The sequence below is a fragment of the Canis aureus genome, chromosome 33, assembly GCF_053574225.1.
Source record: "Canis aureus isolate CA01 chromosome 33, VMU_Caureus_v.1.0, whole genome shotgun sequence".
NCBI lineage: Eukaryota > Metazoa > Chordata > Mammalia > Carnivora > Canidae > Canis > Canis aureus.
Genome location: NC_135643.1, coordinates 16913194 through 16931638, shown reverse-complemented (window position 1 = coordinate 16931638; position 18445 = coordinate 16913194). Strand labels below are relative to the sequence as shown.

At 34.4% G+C, this 18445-nt stretch overlaps 1 protein-coding gene across 3 annotated transcripts in view; it reads right to left on the bottom strand.

Annotated features, from left to right (window-relative positions):
- The window catches only part of GRID2 (glutamate ionotropic receptor delta type subunit 2), a 1464312-nt gene that overhangs the window by 141122 nt on the left and 1304745 nt on the right, over positions 1-18445 (bottom strand). For all 3 annotated transcript variants that reach the window (XM_077882884.1, XM_077882885.1, XM_077882883.1), the window contains exon 14: positions 12950-13116. In XM_077882884.1, the coding sequence (XP_077739010.1) occupies positions 12950-13116 (167 nt within the window). The remainder of the gene's footprint in view (positions 1-12949; positions 13117-18445) is intronic.

Sequence of the window (18445 nt, the reverse complement as noted above, 5' to 3'; positions counted from 1 at the left end):
ACAATTTTTATATACACACTCTGAGGTAGTTATATATAAAATTAAAATGCTGGGTTTCAATTCTTTTCAATAGTTACTCACACTATTTCAAATATAAAGAGCTTCATAAAATGACAGTTGTAAAATGATTATGAAAAAGAAAGTAAATGCACACTTTGAAATAGATCATCTGTCTCTTTTTGAAATTGATACTAAAGCAGGAAATTATGTCCATTAAGACAAAAATCATTAGTGCCTGTTAGACTTATCATTCTGGGTTATATGGACTCATAAATGTCATTCCATATGGAAATCATATATTTTTATCTTAGACATACTTTAGTTCTAGAAATAGTAGGCTCTATTTCATATTAGTAAGCACTTGACATGTGAATAGACAATCTGACCAATTAGGTCAGATTAGGTTTTTTGTTAGTCTTTTTGGGGGCTGCTCAAAGAACTATGAAATGAGATAGATAAGAGGTGATTATGGATTCCATCAATTAAAAAGTCATGACGAATGAAAACTTCTGTGAAGGAAGAATTAGAGTTTTGGTGTGGCACAGTTTTCTTAAGCTGTTGGAAACAAAAGATTAAAAGAGAGAAAATAACTGTAGTATCCTCCACAGCTTTCTGTTTTCAATACTTTTGTTGTTTCCTTCTGATCAGCTGATATAAGACAGGTTTAGTTTCACACAGATCTGCCCCCTCATGGTAAAGGAGGACTTTTGCTGTTGACATGCAGTTTAAAGTCTTTGGAAATCGGCCATAGGTATTTTAGTGTGCAAGAGGGTGGCCACTTGAGTGGGCATGAAGACAGTTTGTATGCTTGATATCCTGTACCCACTGATACACAGACTTAGACCTATGATAGTAGGAACTCTGGTGGTATAGTGTTGGACAGCATGGGTTCAAACATGGCTCTGCTACTGATTAGCTTTATGACCTTGGAAAACTGAAAATATTTTTCTTGACTCAGTTTCCTCATCTCTAAAATGAGACTATTCATAGTATTTACCTCACAAGTCTATTGTGAAGGTTAAATGACTTAATATAGTTAAGTACCTGGCACACAGTAAGTCTTCAGTGATTATTAACTATTATTTTAGGCTACAGTATAGTTTCTCTGTAAGTTAGGGATAACACAATCCATAGTGCCCTATCCATTATTTGTACTTTTTCTGTATGTCTCTGAAGTAATGACAATTTCAAAACAGGTGGTCTAGTCATGTTGATGATTCTGTTAAACATATTTACTAATACTCCTCCTTTATATTAGACATAACTGTGTTCTTGAAAACATTTATTTAACTAGTAGATTCTACAGATAAAAAACTGATTTTTTTAACAAAGAGAATGGCAGAACAGGGTAGGGGTGGAACCTGGACTGGAAGCTGAATTTGTGGTCCTAGTGCATGTTCTGACCTAAGTTGTTTGTTTGTTGACCTAAGTTTAAACTCTAGGCAGGTGACCCAACTTCCCAGTTTTACGTTCATAAAATTAGGGAATTCATCTAAATGCATGCCAAAGTTGCATTCATGTCTTATCTTCTATGGTTGTTTCTTCCATCAACACAATTATCATGCAAGCCTATGTACTTATTCCCATGCTGTTACCATTCTTAAAATATTTTAAAGGTCTATAAAGAAGTACCACATTCTCTGATTATCCTCAATGACATCAAATTTTCCCTTTAAAAAACATGTTGGGGCTAAGTCTGGTGAGTAAGATGAGTGTTTTGAGTGGAAAAATATGATGTAAATATAACAGAGTAAAAGTATTTTTGAGAGAGGGTTATAACTGGCTCTTGGGTGCACGTGTGTGTGAATGCCTGCACATGTGTTTGTGTGTATGGGTACTTTTAAGTGCAATATGTATTTGTAGTTCTAAGTTCTGATGTTTTTTGTTAAATTTCAGGCTTTAGTCACACCTGCTTTCTAACACTGTCCTAACTATGCTTTTTGTAAAACAACCACTTTTTGAATGAAATAACACTTACTAATATCTAGAAACAGCCCACATTTTATAAAATAATAAAAGGCTGATCCGACTTCTTGCAAAGCAGCTTCATCTAATGTCATGGGCTCATTATTCAGCTGAAATATTGCTCTGCACTTCACACTAGTCATTTATCTTCCCTGTACCTCAGTACTTTTTTTCAGAAAAGTCTAATAAAGATGCTTGTTTATAAAAGGTACTCTTGTACCTTGGATGAAGTATTCCCCAAATGCTGTATGATGTAAGTACAAGGAAAATAGAATCTTGTAACACTTCAAGATCTGCTCTATGGGATTGCACTATCTGATGGTCGGGATTGTGCTCAGCATTGAGAATGCGTCTTCTCTGTGAGAGTAAAGCCTGGCAATTTTCTTAATTTGACTACTGCTTTACAAGATTAATTAATCAATCTCAAGTCATATAGCACCATTGTGATGAATATTTTTGAAATATTTACATATGGGAAATATCACCATTTGTACTTTTACTCCCATTTAATTAATTAGGCCAAACATTGAAACAAATGTAAATTACTTAGATTCTCCATTAGAAGCAGCAGTCAGAATGATGGGTAAAGTGCACAGAATACTAGGCACAAAAACAGCTTCATGAGGATTCAGGAAACAGAAAAAAAAAAGACTAATAAGTTACTTCATTTTTTTCTCTTTTGGTGAAGTTTCCTAAATTCAAAATTCTAAATTTAAAATAAATGTTTTAAAAGTGACTGCTCTGAAATAAGAATAGTATATTATTTTATGGTTTCTAGAGGCCAATCCTTATTTAACACATGTATATAATATGAGAAAAGAAAATAATATCCTTCAGCACTTTATAGGTTAAAATATGTTAAATAAAAATATATGTACAAATATATATTATTATTTTATTCTAGTCCAGTCTCTATTTGAAAGTGAATGTTTCGTGTCCTCTTTACCTTTTTGTTTGTGACTCCTGAAATATTTTTCCTTACTACTTTATACAAAAATGACCACCTAAACGATCTTGTTTTCTTGATCCAGAACAGAAAATGTGGTTGTGATGAAACCAGTTGGTTTCAGTGATATGTGTGTGTGTGTGAATGTATTTTCTAAAATTTATTTACTTATTTATTTTTAAAAATAGTATCTGATATGTGAGACAGAAGAATACCACTAGGGATATGTTAATGTAATTTAAGCAAGTGTAGAACAAAAGTCTATAAGCTATAAGTCTATACCCACTGGGTAGTGAGTTACATTTTTCAAAAATCATCATCATTTTTCTATAAATAATTTTTCAGTTGGTTTTACCTGGACATGAAATTGAGCTGATGCAAAACTTGCAATAAATGACCAAAAAGGAAAAATGAGGGTTGGAAGAAGAATGCAAGAGAAAGCTGCTGTGACCATTTGGATTTGCCCGTCCTTTTCCCTTCAGATTCCTGGATTATATTCACTCCTCTGATCCCCACCAAGTCCTCTCTATCCCTCTTCAAATAGTACCATTTTTCTAATCTTTTCTCCTCCATCTCACTGAGAATATTCTCACTGCTTCACAGCTGGAATACTACAACAGCTTTGTAAAATGGCTTTTTGCAGTTAAGCTCTGTCTTGTTTAACCCATCACTTTGGATTCCTCAAATGCTCTTGTTTCCAGATGTTCTCTTCAGAGCCTCGCAAAGCTGGTGTGGGGTCTTGAGTGAGGACACAAGCCCTAGCCTGGGTTTGAGCCCTATCTCCGCTTGTCATTACTGTGTGACTTTGGTAAGATACTTAGCTGTGAGTCTCAGTTTCCTCAAGTTTATAAAATGCAATTAATAAATGTCCCATTTACAGAGTTGGGGCAAGTACTGCATGAAATCTATCAAATGTTCAGCAGAGCAGGTACCTAATAAATAGCAACCATCCATACCCTGGTGTGTCACATTTAATTTTAGCTTCTCTACCTGTATTCACCTACCGATATTCTCTTCAGCCAAATTGTTCCTTCTCATTGTCCTTTCAACACGATGACTTTTCATCTTGATGATTTCCTCATGTTTTCCCGAATACTTTACCTGGACCTGTCCCCTATATCCAAATTCTATTTCTCCTGAAGCTTTCTAGCTCAAGTCTAATAAAATCTTTCTTTTTTTTTTTTTTTTTTTTAATTTTATTTATTTATGATAGTCACAGAGAGAGAGAGAGGCAGAGACATAGGCAGAGGGAGAAGCAGGCTCCATGCACCGGGAGCCTGACGTGGGATTCGATCCCGGGTGTCCAGGATCGCGCCCTGGGCCAAAGGCAGGCGCCAAACCGCTGCGCCACCCAGGGATCCCTAATAAAATCTTTCTATTCTACTCAGCAATGATTTCCCTTTCTCTAATTTTTTCAGCATTTATTATCTATACCAGCTTAATGTGTAAGTTCATATTGCTTAATGTTTACATAGGTATTTTGATGTCACTCCTACTCTCAGAGGCGAGAGACTGTATATATTTTGTACATCTAAAGGGAAAACAACTATTTAACTTCTAGTTAAAAGCATCCATGTTGATTCCAGCAGACTGAGTACAGAGGGTAAGCCAAGCTGTTGACCAATTTTGAAACTGCTAACTGGACAATCAGCTTTTTTCTCTTCCTGAAAAGGGAACAAAGTGGTTGAAAAGTATTTCATTCTTATCGGTGAATAAAAGGATGAGGGCTCTATGCTTTCAAGTGAAAGAAATATTTTCTACCTTCCTTATGGGAATGAAAGCATGAAAATTCTTACAGCAGGGAGTTGGAAAGAAAGGTGACATGTGCTGTGTTTGTTTTCTTTTTTCTTCTGAATTTTTATTATTCATTACATAAGAAGTTAGAGAAACCAAGAAAGGAAAAACTATTATGATAGGAGAAATAGAAGACTTTTTCTCTTTTTACTAACAAGCACAAAGAATAGGTATTTAATTTATTGGGAATAAGTAAATGGGATGATCTTGATCAAAAAGTTAGGTAGATCTTTCTTCATCAAAGATTTATTGAATCTTTACTCTGTGCTGGCATGAAGGTACCTGCTAGAGACATAGAGACAGATGCATGAACTCAAGGGACTTACCAATGTGAGGCAGGACCCAAGAAGTAAACTGTAAGAAGTCTGAAGACAGAGATAGAGAAAAAGCTCTAATGTTATTTTTCTGAATCCAGATAGCAGTCAGACAAGGAAAAGAAAAAAGAAGCATTCAAATAGGTAAGACAAAGTAAAATTGTCACTATTTGCAGATGACTAAATATTGTATATAGAAGACCCTAAAAATTCCACCAAAAAAAACTATTAGAACTAATAAATGTATTCAGAGGATACAAAGTCAAAGTACAAAAACAATTTGCATTTCTATGCACTAATAATGAACTAGCAAAAAGAAAAATTAAGAAAACAATTCTATTTACAATCACATTAAAAAGAAAATTTATTCTTTGCCTAGGAATAAATTTAGCCAAGGAGGTGAAAGATCTATACTCTGAAAACTATAAGACATTGATGAAAGAACTGAAGATAGCACAAATGGAAAGATACACCACAAACATGGATTGGAAAATTAATATTGTTAAAATGTTCATACTACTTAAAACAGCATATAGATTTGAGGTAGTCTCTGTCAGAATGCCAATAGCATTTTTCACAGACAAATAATCCTAAAACTTGTAAGGAATCACAAAAGACCCCAAATAGCCAAAACAGTCTTGAGAAAAAGAACAAAGCTGGATATACCACACTCCCAGATTTCAAACTATACTGCAGGCCAAGAGTAATCAAAACAGTATGGTGCTGGCACACAAACAGACACATAGGGCAATGGAACAGAATAGAAAGCTCAGAAATAAGCTTATGCTTAAATGGTCAATTAATCTACAACAAATGGGGAAAGAATATATAATGGGGAAAAGACAATGTCTTCAATAAATGGTACTGGGGAAATTGGACAGCTGCAGGTGTAACAATGAAACTCAACCATTTTCTCATATGACATACAGAAATAAACTCAAAATGGATTAAAAACTTAAACATAAGATCTGAAACCAGAAAAATCCTAAAAGAAAAACATAGGCAATAAACTCTTGGAAAGCAGTCTTAGCAATTCTTTTTGGATCTGTCTCCTCAAGCAAGGGCAAAAAAAGTAAAAATAAACAATTGAAACTACATTAAACTAAAAATCTTTTGCAGTGAAGGAAACCATCAACAAAACAAAAAGGCAACCTATTAAGTGGGAAGAGATACCTGTTAATGATATATCTGGGGTTATATAATGATAATTATATTGTTAATGATATATCTGGGATAAATAAGGGGTTAATACTAAAGAATATATAAAGAACCTATACAGCTCAACAACAAACAAATAATTTGATTAAAAAATGGGTAGAGGACCTAAACAGACATTTTTTTTAAAAGAAGACATACAGATGACCAACAGACATGAAAAAGATGCTCAACGTCACTCATCATCAGGGAAATGCAAATCAAAACCACAATGAAATACCACTTTACACCTGTCAGAGAGGCTGGTATCAAAATGTCAAGAAACAGCAATGTTGGTAAGATGTGGAGAAAAGGGAACGCTTGTGCACTGTTGGTGGGAATGTAAATTAGTGCAGCTACTATGGAAAATAGTATGGAGGCCTCTCAAAAAATTAAAAACAGAAATACCCTACAACCCAGCAATTCCACTTCTGGATATTTAACCAAAGAAACCAAAAGATACGTGCACTTCTATGTTCATTGCAGTATTTAAAATAGCCACGATGTGGAAGCAATCTAAATGTTCATTGATAGATAAAGAAGATGGAATATATATATATATATATATATATATATATATATATATAATATGGAATATTACTCAGCCATAAAAAATGAAATCTTGTCATTTGTGACACCATGGGTGAACCTAGAGGGTATTAATCTAAGTGAAGTAAGTCATGCAGAGACAAATGCCATATGCCTTCACTTATATGTGGAATCTAAAAAAACAAAACAAACAAGACAAAACAGAAACAGACTCATAAATACAAAGAATAAACTGGTGATTGCCAGAGGGGAGGTGGGAAGAGGGATGGGTGTAATAGGTAAAGCGGATGGAGAGGTACAAACTTTCAGATATGAAATAAGAAGTCATGGGGATGTAAAGTGTAGCATAGCGAGTATAGTCAATAATATTGTAATAACATTGGTGACAAGATGGGAATTATACTTGCTGTGGTAAGCATTTTATAATGTAAATAAATGTTGAATCATTATTAGTACATCTGAAACTAATATAATATATCAAAAAACTATACTTTTAATAAAAAAAAATCATGCCTGGACCATCCAGTTTATTCTGGAAATTAGGGCCTTGGAAAACAAAAACAAAGTAAAGCATAGATATACTAACAGTTAACAATGCAAAAGGAAGAAAGAACAACAGAAAAGATTATATTCAAGGAATTTAAAAGTAATTAAATAAAAGTAGTCATTTATGGACCAAAAATGAAAGTATGCCGTATATCAAGGATTATGATTAATTCTATTCTTTGCCCTTAAGAGGGAGAGGTAGGGGGAGAGAGAAAAAGAGAATTCCTAAATATTTATTTGAAATACATATTGTTAAAAGTGTATGACAATTTTTGGAGCCATACTGCCTGGATTTGAGTCTCAGCTCTAATACTCAATAGCTTTGTGAACTGGGGCAAATTACATCACCTCATTATGTCTTAGTTTCTGTGTCTGTAAAATGAGGATAATTATAGTACTTACCTCATAGATTGTTACACATAAAAACTCAAAATATGGCACGCAGTAAACATCATATAGTATGTTTAATATTATTCTTATGTGCTTTTAAGAGAATATTGAGGGAAGACAGGGTGCATGATGATGAGAAAACTGGACATGAAATTAGGATTCTTGAAATTTTTCCACTCGTATTGTTTCTTGTGATTCTAAATAATTTAGCCTTTGTGCTATTTTAGTTTCATCCTTGATGAAAAAGGAAGTACTGATCATTATATTTGTAAAAATTCTAAAATTCTATGACTAGATTGAAATATTATTTATGGATCTGTACCAATATCATGAATCCAACAAAATCATTCTCCATTCAGTTTGAAATATGTCCTTGTTTCTGTGACGAGGTGGTTCATTCCTAAAGTTTAGGGATAGAAGCCAAGAGGCCAAAAGGGACATTTTATTGATGAAGTATGAAATTAAACTCACGAATTAATTATTCCCTGATATCTATTAAGATTTAAGAACAGAAATGAGATCATACCAAATGCTCAATAAATATTTTTATCATATTCTTAGTTTTATGAATAGTTAAGATTCTAAAATCAACACTGGAGTTTATTTTATTAAAAGTATAATGATATCACTGAAAAATTCAGTTCTCTTCTACTCTTAAATGTTTTTAATGTGACGACTTTTGACTAAATAATTTTTGTATATGAAGAACTATAAAAAGACAGGGCCACATAAATATTTGATGAACAAACAGAGTCAGAGAATTCACTGGAAACATTACTCACCATAGGAGAACTCTCACTTATCTGATGTGATTATATAAATACTTTAACATCTGCCACCAAGTTATCTAGTATTTGTGCAGACTAAAGAAACAAAACTCCTGTATCCAAATCTATGAATATAGATATATATATTGTAGCAATTACCAGTCCTTAAAAGTCATTCCTGCCTGTGTCTACAAATATACAATTATAAAAGTGAGTATATCACTAAAGGCCATGTGTCTGATGCCTAACTTAATGCTTGCCAAAACTCAGGCCATCTACTTGGTGTATGCACTTGTAGTATAATAGTTGTGCACCAATATGCAAGGGTGTAATAAACAAATTTATGACATTTTGTATGATTGTTTTGGAGTGTCATTAAAGTATACAAACATATAAGATACTGGGCAGATAGTAGATAATGCATGTAGCTACTATGTCAATATATAATATTTTATATATTAATATTTATTGCCTATTTAAGTACTCTAATGTTTCATAAGTTGTGGTATAAGCATATAGTCTCCTGAGAAATAATTAGTATTTACTACATAAAAATCACCCTGGTGATGCCTGGGTGGCAGTTGGTTAAGTGTCTGACTCTTGATTTCAGCTCAGGTCATGATCTCAGGATGGTGAGATGGAGCCTGGCATGGGGCTCTGCACTTAGCATGAAAACTGCTTGAGATTCTCCCTCTCCCTCTCTTTCTGCCCCTCACCCTATTTCTGTTCTATAAACAAACAAACAAATAAAATCTTTAATAAGAAAAATCACCCTGTATACTTTCATTTTCATTGAAATTAATTACAGTAGCAATCACTGATCTAGTGTAATCAAGGGCCTAGGAAATTTGCTATATTAGAGTTGTTTATAATAATTTCTAAGGTGTACTACAGTGATTAAATTTTATGGTCTTTATAATTTTTAAAATCAGTTAATAAAAGAGATCTCTTTTTCCTAATGGTCATAGCATAAAAAAAATGACAGCAGCTATTTTCTGAATTTAGGGAGAGAGTTTGGGTAATAGATAAATGTGCCACACACGTATAAAGAGATAAGTTGGCACATCAACAATTGCCAGAAGGTTTTTCTTTCCTGATCTCTCTTCTTCCAGATGTCCAGGGAACCAGGATACAGATGTCATTATTAAGGAACTCCACAGAAAGGGAGAATTTAAATTGTCTAGATCCATAATGCAAATCAAAGGAAAAATAATGCTCAATGTTTAATATTATTTTTCAGCAGTTCACTGGAGTGTACTTTCTCAGGATTAAAATCTCTCCTAGGTAAGGCACCACAGGGATAATAAGAAATGGAACACTTAGGGTAATTTATTAAATATTTCTTTAATTGCTATTATGTTTGTGTATTGATTTTATTGGCTTCTTTTTTTGCATAAAAGACCTGGAAATCAGGTCTGGAAACAACAACAACAACAACAACAACAACAACAACAACAACAACAAAAGTCTGTAGTGAAGAAAAACCCAATTAACCACAACTAAGGAATAAATAATCTTTTTTTCAACTACATGGTTCATTTTAAGTACCCATTAGACTTTTCTGCTGGTCTTTCTCCATAAACCCTGGCATCCCCTTCATTCTATTATGCTTTCCATCTTTACTTCTAAGTTAATAAAAACAATGGTGCCTCTTTGCCTAGAAGGATCTCTTCTATTTGTCCCTTCCTCCTCATTCCCGGTTGCCCAGTTCTGGACTAGGCCTTCCTTGTCTCATGCTTCCAGGTTTGCTCTAGTCTTTGCCAATCCTAATCTATCCTTCATGGCAAAGTTGGATGAATCATCCCTTAAATACCATCTTCTATTTACTCCTGAGCACCAGCATGGACAAAGCTTCTCATAGCTGCTTGTGGGCTATGATATGACTTCCAAACTTCAGATTTCCTTTCAAATGAACTCGCTGCCCCTGTTGCTCTTCAACAGATTCTGCTCTCTCCTACTTCTATCCTGTTGTTTGCATCGTTTCTCCGAGAATGATCGATTTTTTCCTTTCAGCCTAATTATTGTCTACTAATCTTTCAAGGTCAGATTCAGGGCTCACCTTCTCTGGAGAGCTTTCATTCATGTTTTCCTTTGATTAACTCTTTATTCCATATAATATTCAATTCTTTCAATTTCTCAACTACACAATTTACTGCAATATAAACAAGCAATACTGATATATATATCTCAGGGTGGTGACATAAATACATATATATATATTTGTTTTTATTTTTATTTTTTCCCTAAAAGCCAATGCCAGACCAAGAGGGTAGTACCAGGAAATTAAGGCCCCAAATATCAAGCTATTTGAGTTACATCATTCCTTCAAATTTTAGGATAGCAAAAAAGCCAGGTATCTTGTGTTAAACAAACACAAACAAATGAACAAAAAGCACACAAAACAAAACAAAAACCAAGTCAGTAGTCCAGAAGTTGTTAAAACTCTTCCATTAGCTGAGAAAAAAAAAATGTAGGCCTCTCTCCTTATCTGGTAGAATGGATATATGATATATATATATATATATATATATATATATATATATATATATATAATCAGCACACATTTATAGAAATGTCTGTGTTCACTGTTTTACCTGTGTGGGCCATATATCTGCAACTAGACTGCAAGTGTCTTCCAGGTAAATTCTCTATAGCATAACTGATTTTCCAACTTGTTCCCCTTAGAATCTACTCATCAATAAGTGTGTTTTGATTGATTAATCATTATTCATACCATAATATTTTACTTCCCAATTTATGCTTATTTCATCTTTGTCATTTTTAGATTATTTTTAGAGCCATAAGGGACCACACCGGATGATTCTATTATTGTTCATAATTATTTACTACTCTCTTCCCTTTATGTGAAGTACAGTGCCTCACCCCATCAATTTGAGCTTGACCATGGGACTCTCTCTCTCTCTCTCTTTTTTGTTTAAAGATTTATTTATTTATTTATTCATGATAGACATACAGAGAGAGAGAGAGAGAGAGAGGCAGAGACACAGGAGGAGGGAGAAGCAGGCTCCATGTCGGGAGCCCGAGGATCGCGCCCTGGGCCAAAGGCAGGCGCTAAACCACTGAACCACCCAGGGATCCCCGAGACTCTCTTTTGTTAGTGGTTTGTGGGCAGATGTGACATATGCCACATCCATGCAAGAAGCAAAGAAACACTGCAGGTTTCAGGCAGCCCCTTTTACAACTACTCATTGTCATGAAACAGCTTGTCTTGGATCGGGCCACTTTTCCAGCCAGGCCCTGGAATGAGAAGCTGCACAGGAAGACCTGCAGGTGACCTGCAGCTTGTGGCACAGCTTTGCCAAATTGCAGCCCTACGTTTCATGAATGCAAAAAAGTCACTGATGCTTTGGGGTTGTTTGCTACACAGAAAGGCTGACTCATACAAGATGTTGGGCTTAATCCAACTTCCATTCTACCAGATAAGGAGAGAGGTCTACATTTTTTTTTCTCAGCTAATGGAAGAGTTTTAACAACTTCTGGACTACTGACTTGGTTTTTGTTTTGTTTTCTGTGTTTTTTGTTCATTTGTTTGCACTTGTTTAACACAAGATACCTGGCTTTTTGCTATCCTAAAATTTGAAGGAATGATGTAACTCAAATAGCTTGAAATTTGGGGCCTTAATTTCCTGGTACTACCCTCTTGGTCTGGCATTGGCTTTTAGAAAATAGATAGAAAAATCTAGAAAATAAACAAAATGCACTACCAGTTTCAAATGAAATACACTTCTACCTGAAAGATACCACTCTCTCTTAGGCCCCACATTTGTTTGGTAATAGATAGAATGAAATGCAGTAATCTTTGGGAATGCTTCCCGGGCCCAAGTCCTTCAAATACATAGTTAATCTAAAATATACATTTCAAAACCTTTTTTCTTAAACTCATAAAAGAATATTCTAATTTGAGGATGGATATAATTTCTTAACCAACCATCTTCTAAATTCATGACAAAGTCTCCTGTACTTTGACACGAGGTGAGGGACTCTTAAATTCTTATCCTTTTCTTTTGCAAAATTCAAATGGGAACATCCCTACCATTATGTACTTCAGTACATCAGAACTTTGACTCAGTCCTTAAGTTAATTTTATGCTTTGGTATTCTTAGAAATGAAATAATTTTCTAACTCTGTGATATTTAGTCCCTAAAAACTCAAGAGACTAAACTGTTAATTAACTTCTAAAGAAATTATTGACATACTACTTTCTTTTGTATATCAATTTTTTTGGAGTAAAACCAGTTATATGCAGCAATATTTTTTCCTTTTTATGAAAAAAATAATTCAGTACATATTTTAGGAAATTAAAGTCTTATTAAATAACATTTATAACTACCTTTTATTATTGTTGCTTATTTTGCTTTTCCAAACGAAGAGAACAAAATGTAATAAAACTACATGGGTAACCGAGTGGATTTTCTTTTTCTGTTTTTTTGTCTCTCCTTACTTGGATCACATGCAAATCTTACCTCTGTGAAAAAACATCCCTGTAAGGACTGCCATGTTGTAGTGCAATTCCATATCCCCGATCAGCAACAGTATTCCCGATGGTGTAAAATGAACAATCTGGATCATTGATAGCCACATATTCCAATACAGCTGCATCCCATACAAAGGCATAATTTCCATATTTTACCTGTGAAAATATGGAGAGCAAAAGAAGAAAATAGGATTTAAGGTTGGAATTTTAAGTTATATAGGTAAGGTAAAACATATTACATTTGTGTATATCTCATTGTGTAAAACATTATAGGACCTATATTTTTGAATACCTATTCTGAATGAGAATTTGACTTTTGGTTAATTTATAGCTCTGTTCTCCAGGAAATGTGATTAAAGTAGAATGTTAACTATGTTTCCAGGCAGCATAGCTTATAGTAAAATGACCCTTCAGTGGTAAATGTCACCTGGACTGGGAGTACAATAAATGTATGTATGGAAATAAGCCATGTCTTTGAGCTTCTCTGAGTGCAGTAATTCTTGGAATTGGACCTCTCTCTTTGGGAACCTGGAAGTTGTACTTTTCAAGTTGTTACAAGAGATGCTGGCTCCTTCAGGTTCCAGGCTTCTAAGCCAGGTAGGCTTTTGTATTCATCCGATATAGGTATGATCTCTTTGCACATGACCTATATTCTAAATGCATGTTGCAAGTCCAACTCACACTGAAGAAAAATAATCAATACTACCCCATTGGCAAGATATATTTACTTACTTGAGTTATTCTAAATTCATCTGTTGCCAAATGTGGTCTATGGCAATTTTGCTATAGGACATAGATGAAAAACCTTTGGTGGTCATTGCAATAAGGAATAAATAATTATACAATCTTCTCTATCATCATTTAGGGAAGATAACTTTATTCTGGGTTGTTTACCTTTTAGTGATTATCTTTTATTTATAAGTGTGACTTTCCCCCCTAAATTATGAATTTATCAAAAATAAAAAGCAATCTTAAGATTAATTTTAAAAATATATAGGGGTGCCTAGGTGTCTCAGTCAGTTGAGCTCCCAATTCTTGGTTTCAGCTTAGGTAGTGATCTCATGAGTCATGAGTTTGAGCTCCACATGGAGCTTCCCACAGGGCTCCCCACCCAGCCCGAAGCCTGCTTGGGGATTCTCTGCCTCTGCCCTTCCCACCACTTGCATATGCTCTTTCTCTCAAATAAATAAATCTTTAAGTACAATCTTATCATCTTCAAATAGAGATAATTTGACTTCTACCTTTTTGATTTGGATACTTTTCTTTTTCCTGTCTAATTGCTCTGGCTGGGACTTCCAGTACTATGTTGAATAGAAGCAGTGATAATGGGCATATTTGTCTTGCACCTTTATTGTACTAGAGTCAAGTTCTCAGGGGGATAGGCTGCTTTCAGGAATGTAGACAGAACAACAGTTGGTTGGCCAAGCATTGAGATATAGCCCTGTCTCTTGAAAGAATTCTTATTTTTTTAAGGCGGGGGTGGGTATAGGAAAGGAGAGAGAGAGAGAAAGAGAATCTTAAGCAGGCTTCATGCCCAGTATGGAGCCCAACATGGGGCTTGGTTTCAAGACCTTGAGATTATGACCTAAGCTGAAATGAAAAGTTGGATTCTTAACTGACTGAGCTACCCAGGTACCCCTCTTAAAAGCATTCTTACTCAGCCTTAGATTATGACAGGATTTCACAACCAAGACCCCAAAGTTCTCACAAAAGTATTTTGTTCATGGATGGCGCCAAATTGTTGTTTCAATGAGACGAGCTCCTATTCCCTCATGTTGCTGATATTACTTCCCCTAACAATCAGTATTTATGTGAAAATTTTTATCAACATGTATTCCTTATGTATTCATGGGAAATATCCTGGAAAAAATGAGTAACTCAAAGAGGTGGCTTTAGGATTCAGGATTAAAAGTCATCTAATTTGGAAAGGAAAGGGCCTTTGGAAAGGCCTCTTAGGGGAGAGTAAATCATATTTATGAACGATGAAGGGCCTTTGGTAGAAGAAATGGAAGGTGTGATATTTTGTGACAAAGTCTATCTGGATGTGGTGATCACTTTTAGTCTCTTCTTTTGTTATGAAAGTCATTCATAACTGATGAAACTCCCAGGAAGGGAATTTATGAACTTGAGTTACTATTTGAGGATTTATCTTTAGGTAAATAAGGGTTGTTTAGAGAAAGCCTCTCCCTGCATTTGATATTTTTCAAGTGCTTACAGCTCAAAATCATCAATATACCAAAGTAGCCTATTGGGGGTAGCATATTCTGTTTACCCTTAATCACCAACTTTCATATTTACTTTTTGCTTTCTGGGTCTAAATCTATAGTAACAGAGAGATAGCAGTGACCCTAAAGCCTCCTCTAAAAACCTACTATGATTTTTGCTATTCTCTTCTTTCAAATAGCCACTCTGGCCTCCTGGATCCCCTTGGACTTCTTTATAACCCTCAAGGGACTTCCCCAGTTGGAGACATATTGCTTTGCTGTTAGCAAAGCATTCTAGCATTGCTGTTACTGCTTTGTGAACTGTAAAGCTCTATTTAAATGTATATTAACATTATCGTTGCCATTATATGCATGTTTCTAATAATTTTAATGTTACATAGCATTATGAATTCATTTTTAAAAGGAGAACCATTAAAGCAGTATGATTATAGCCTGTAGCAATACCAATGAAATGCGGCATAGTAATCCAAACTATTTTAGCTTTTAAAAATATCTCTGTTTTTTTTTTTCAACTACTAAAACATACAACCATTGTCCTTTGAATAGTTTTTACTTATTAGGTTAAAACTATCTAGAAAATACTCACCAACAAAACCTGAAGTCACTTTTCAACTGATTAACAATTAACAACTGAAGGTTTGAGATTTTCACTCTATCTGACTAGGTGATCAGTATTACTTAAAAATTTCAACTGGTCTTCCCTTTTGAAGTCATGTTTGGATAAGCAGCTACATTATAGGCCATTGACTTATTAACAGTGGATTCCATGACAACTGAGTGCTTCATACCAAGTTAAACAGAGGGTGAAAGTACCTCCAGAAGCTTTATGTCATCTTATTCCAAGTCCCATTTATGAGAAAGGGAAATGAATATAAAATGGCATCTACCTCCAATATTATCACTCTGGTTCTGAAAATAGAGATACCAGAATGCTGTGGTGATTAATGGACTATAGTAGTTGCCAATGCTCAACACCTGTGTCCTTATAATAGAGCTGAGATGACAATAGCCTTGAAGGATTTCTCATCGCTGAGATAATACAAGGCTTTGTTTCATTTTCACAATATTATTACAGGAATCTTTCTTTGAATTCCATTTTACTCGCAATCATTATGCATTAATTTGAAGATCCTAAAGGGATCTAGAAGAATATAAAGGTAAGACTTGGGCTCCTGTCCTCAAGCAGCTTATAACTCAGTAATGGAAATGTCAACTATTACTTGCTATAAACAATGCACATTATGGTAAGTACCATACAAAAAGCTTAAAATGTTAAAGTGCTTTAAAGAAAGGGGGACTTAATTTTCAATAGGGGAATCAGGATAGCCTGCTCAAATATTCTGGTAACTGAAATGTTGTAGAAGAAAACTCCAAATATTGACGTTCCTTATCTTTAGTTCCTGATTAAACACAGATACTCTTTGGAAACTATTTTTTGTTCATGCACACTCTTTTAACCTTCTAGTTTTCTGCAATTCTCCATAGTCAGTGAAGAACTATAAGCATTCACTGTTATTTTCTCAAATATTTGCATTTCTTGCCAAGTAAATTGAAGGGTGGGACAATGTATTTTTAAAACCTGCCCCTGTACTCCTCACCATGTTATGGATTGTGGCATATTTCTTTTTCTCTGTAGAATCCTCTTGTCCTAAATGCCCCTGTTCTGATACCTCTATCATGACCTAATGCTAAAAGCACTTTTCTTTTCAATTCATTAGGCAGCCATCTCCTGTAATAATTGCAGAAGCCCACGCCACAAACAAATAGAGTTTCACAATCTGTTATCCCAAGGACTTTGTTTTTAATTGGGAAGCTATATTCTTTCCAACACAAATCTTTAACAAGTTCCTTAAAAGCTCACTTCAGTATCTAGTTACAAAGATACATCAATGACAATCCTTTTTTATTAAAAAAAGAAAAAAGAAATAAAAAAGTAAAAGATCAGTGGGACAGTTATGAAAAGATGACATTTAAACCAAAGGGTAAGATGAGATATCCCTTCCTTGAAGAAAGAATATCCTCTCTCTGTCCTCCATTTCTTCATCATGATAATAGCTAATATTTATAAAGCCTTTTTTCCCATTCTTAAAAAATGCACTTTACACTTAAGTTTATTTGTTCTTTACAACAGTGTGAGGAGCTGATATTATGATGCCTAACTCACAGATGCGGTAATGGAACTTGTTTTAAGTCAGACCAATGATTAGTGGTAGATTTGAAACTTGAGCTCAAGGTCATCTTCTGCACTTTTTTCACTACATTAAAGACCAATTTCTGGGAGATACTTGCTATAGGAATATAAAAAAGTGTGAGATATGGTAGCCTTTGCCTTCAAGGCATAGCCTATCTAGATTGAAAAGGAAATTTATATAAATAAAAATAATGCAACATAAGGCAAGAGCCAGGAAAAGAATGCAACTTCTTTAATGCTATGTGATCACACTATTAAAATAAGTAAAAGTTAGGTTTTTAAAAAACAGGTTGCTTATTACTCAGCCATAAAAAAGAATGAAATCTTGCCATTTGCAATGACATGGATGGAGCTAGAGAGTATTATGCTAAGTGAAATAAGTCAGCCAGAGAAAGACATATACCATAAGATTTTACTCATTTGTGGAATTTAAGAAATAAAACAGATGAACACAGTGGGAGAAAAGAGGGGCAAACCATAAAACAGACTCTTAATTATAGAGAACAAACTGAAGGTTGCTGGAGGGAGGTGGGTGGGGGAAAGGACTAAATGGGTGATGGGTATTAAGGAGGGCACTTGTGATGAGCACTTGGTGTGATGTAAGTGATGAATAATTAAATCCTATATCTGAAACTAATATTTCAGTGTATATTAACTAACTGGAATTTAAATAAAAACTTGGAATAAAAAAAGAAAACTTATTTCAACTAAAAAAAATCATTAAAATGAATGAATATCTGGTTTATATGATTTTGGACCCCTGCAGCCAACTGATTTTGTGATCACTGCTATCTGAGTATTTCAGGTTTTCAGGATTAAAACCAAGGCAAAGCTTTTTAAGATTAAAATAAAGGCTGCAGTATGGGAATGTATTATTTTTGTTCACAAAATAAAACCCAAAAAGCCTGAGAACAATGTGGGAAATAAATTCTAACTTAGGACACCAAGGTGCCAACTTCTTTACAATTTAAACTAATGGTCAGTAGGGGATAAAGTGTTTGTGAATTACAGGCGCAAAGAGTTATGATTAACCCAGAATCGATCTATAGTGGTCCTTATAATTCATTGC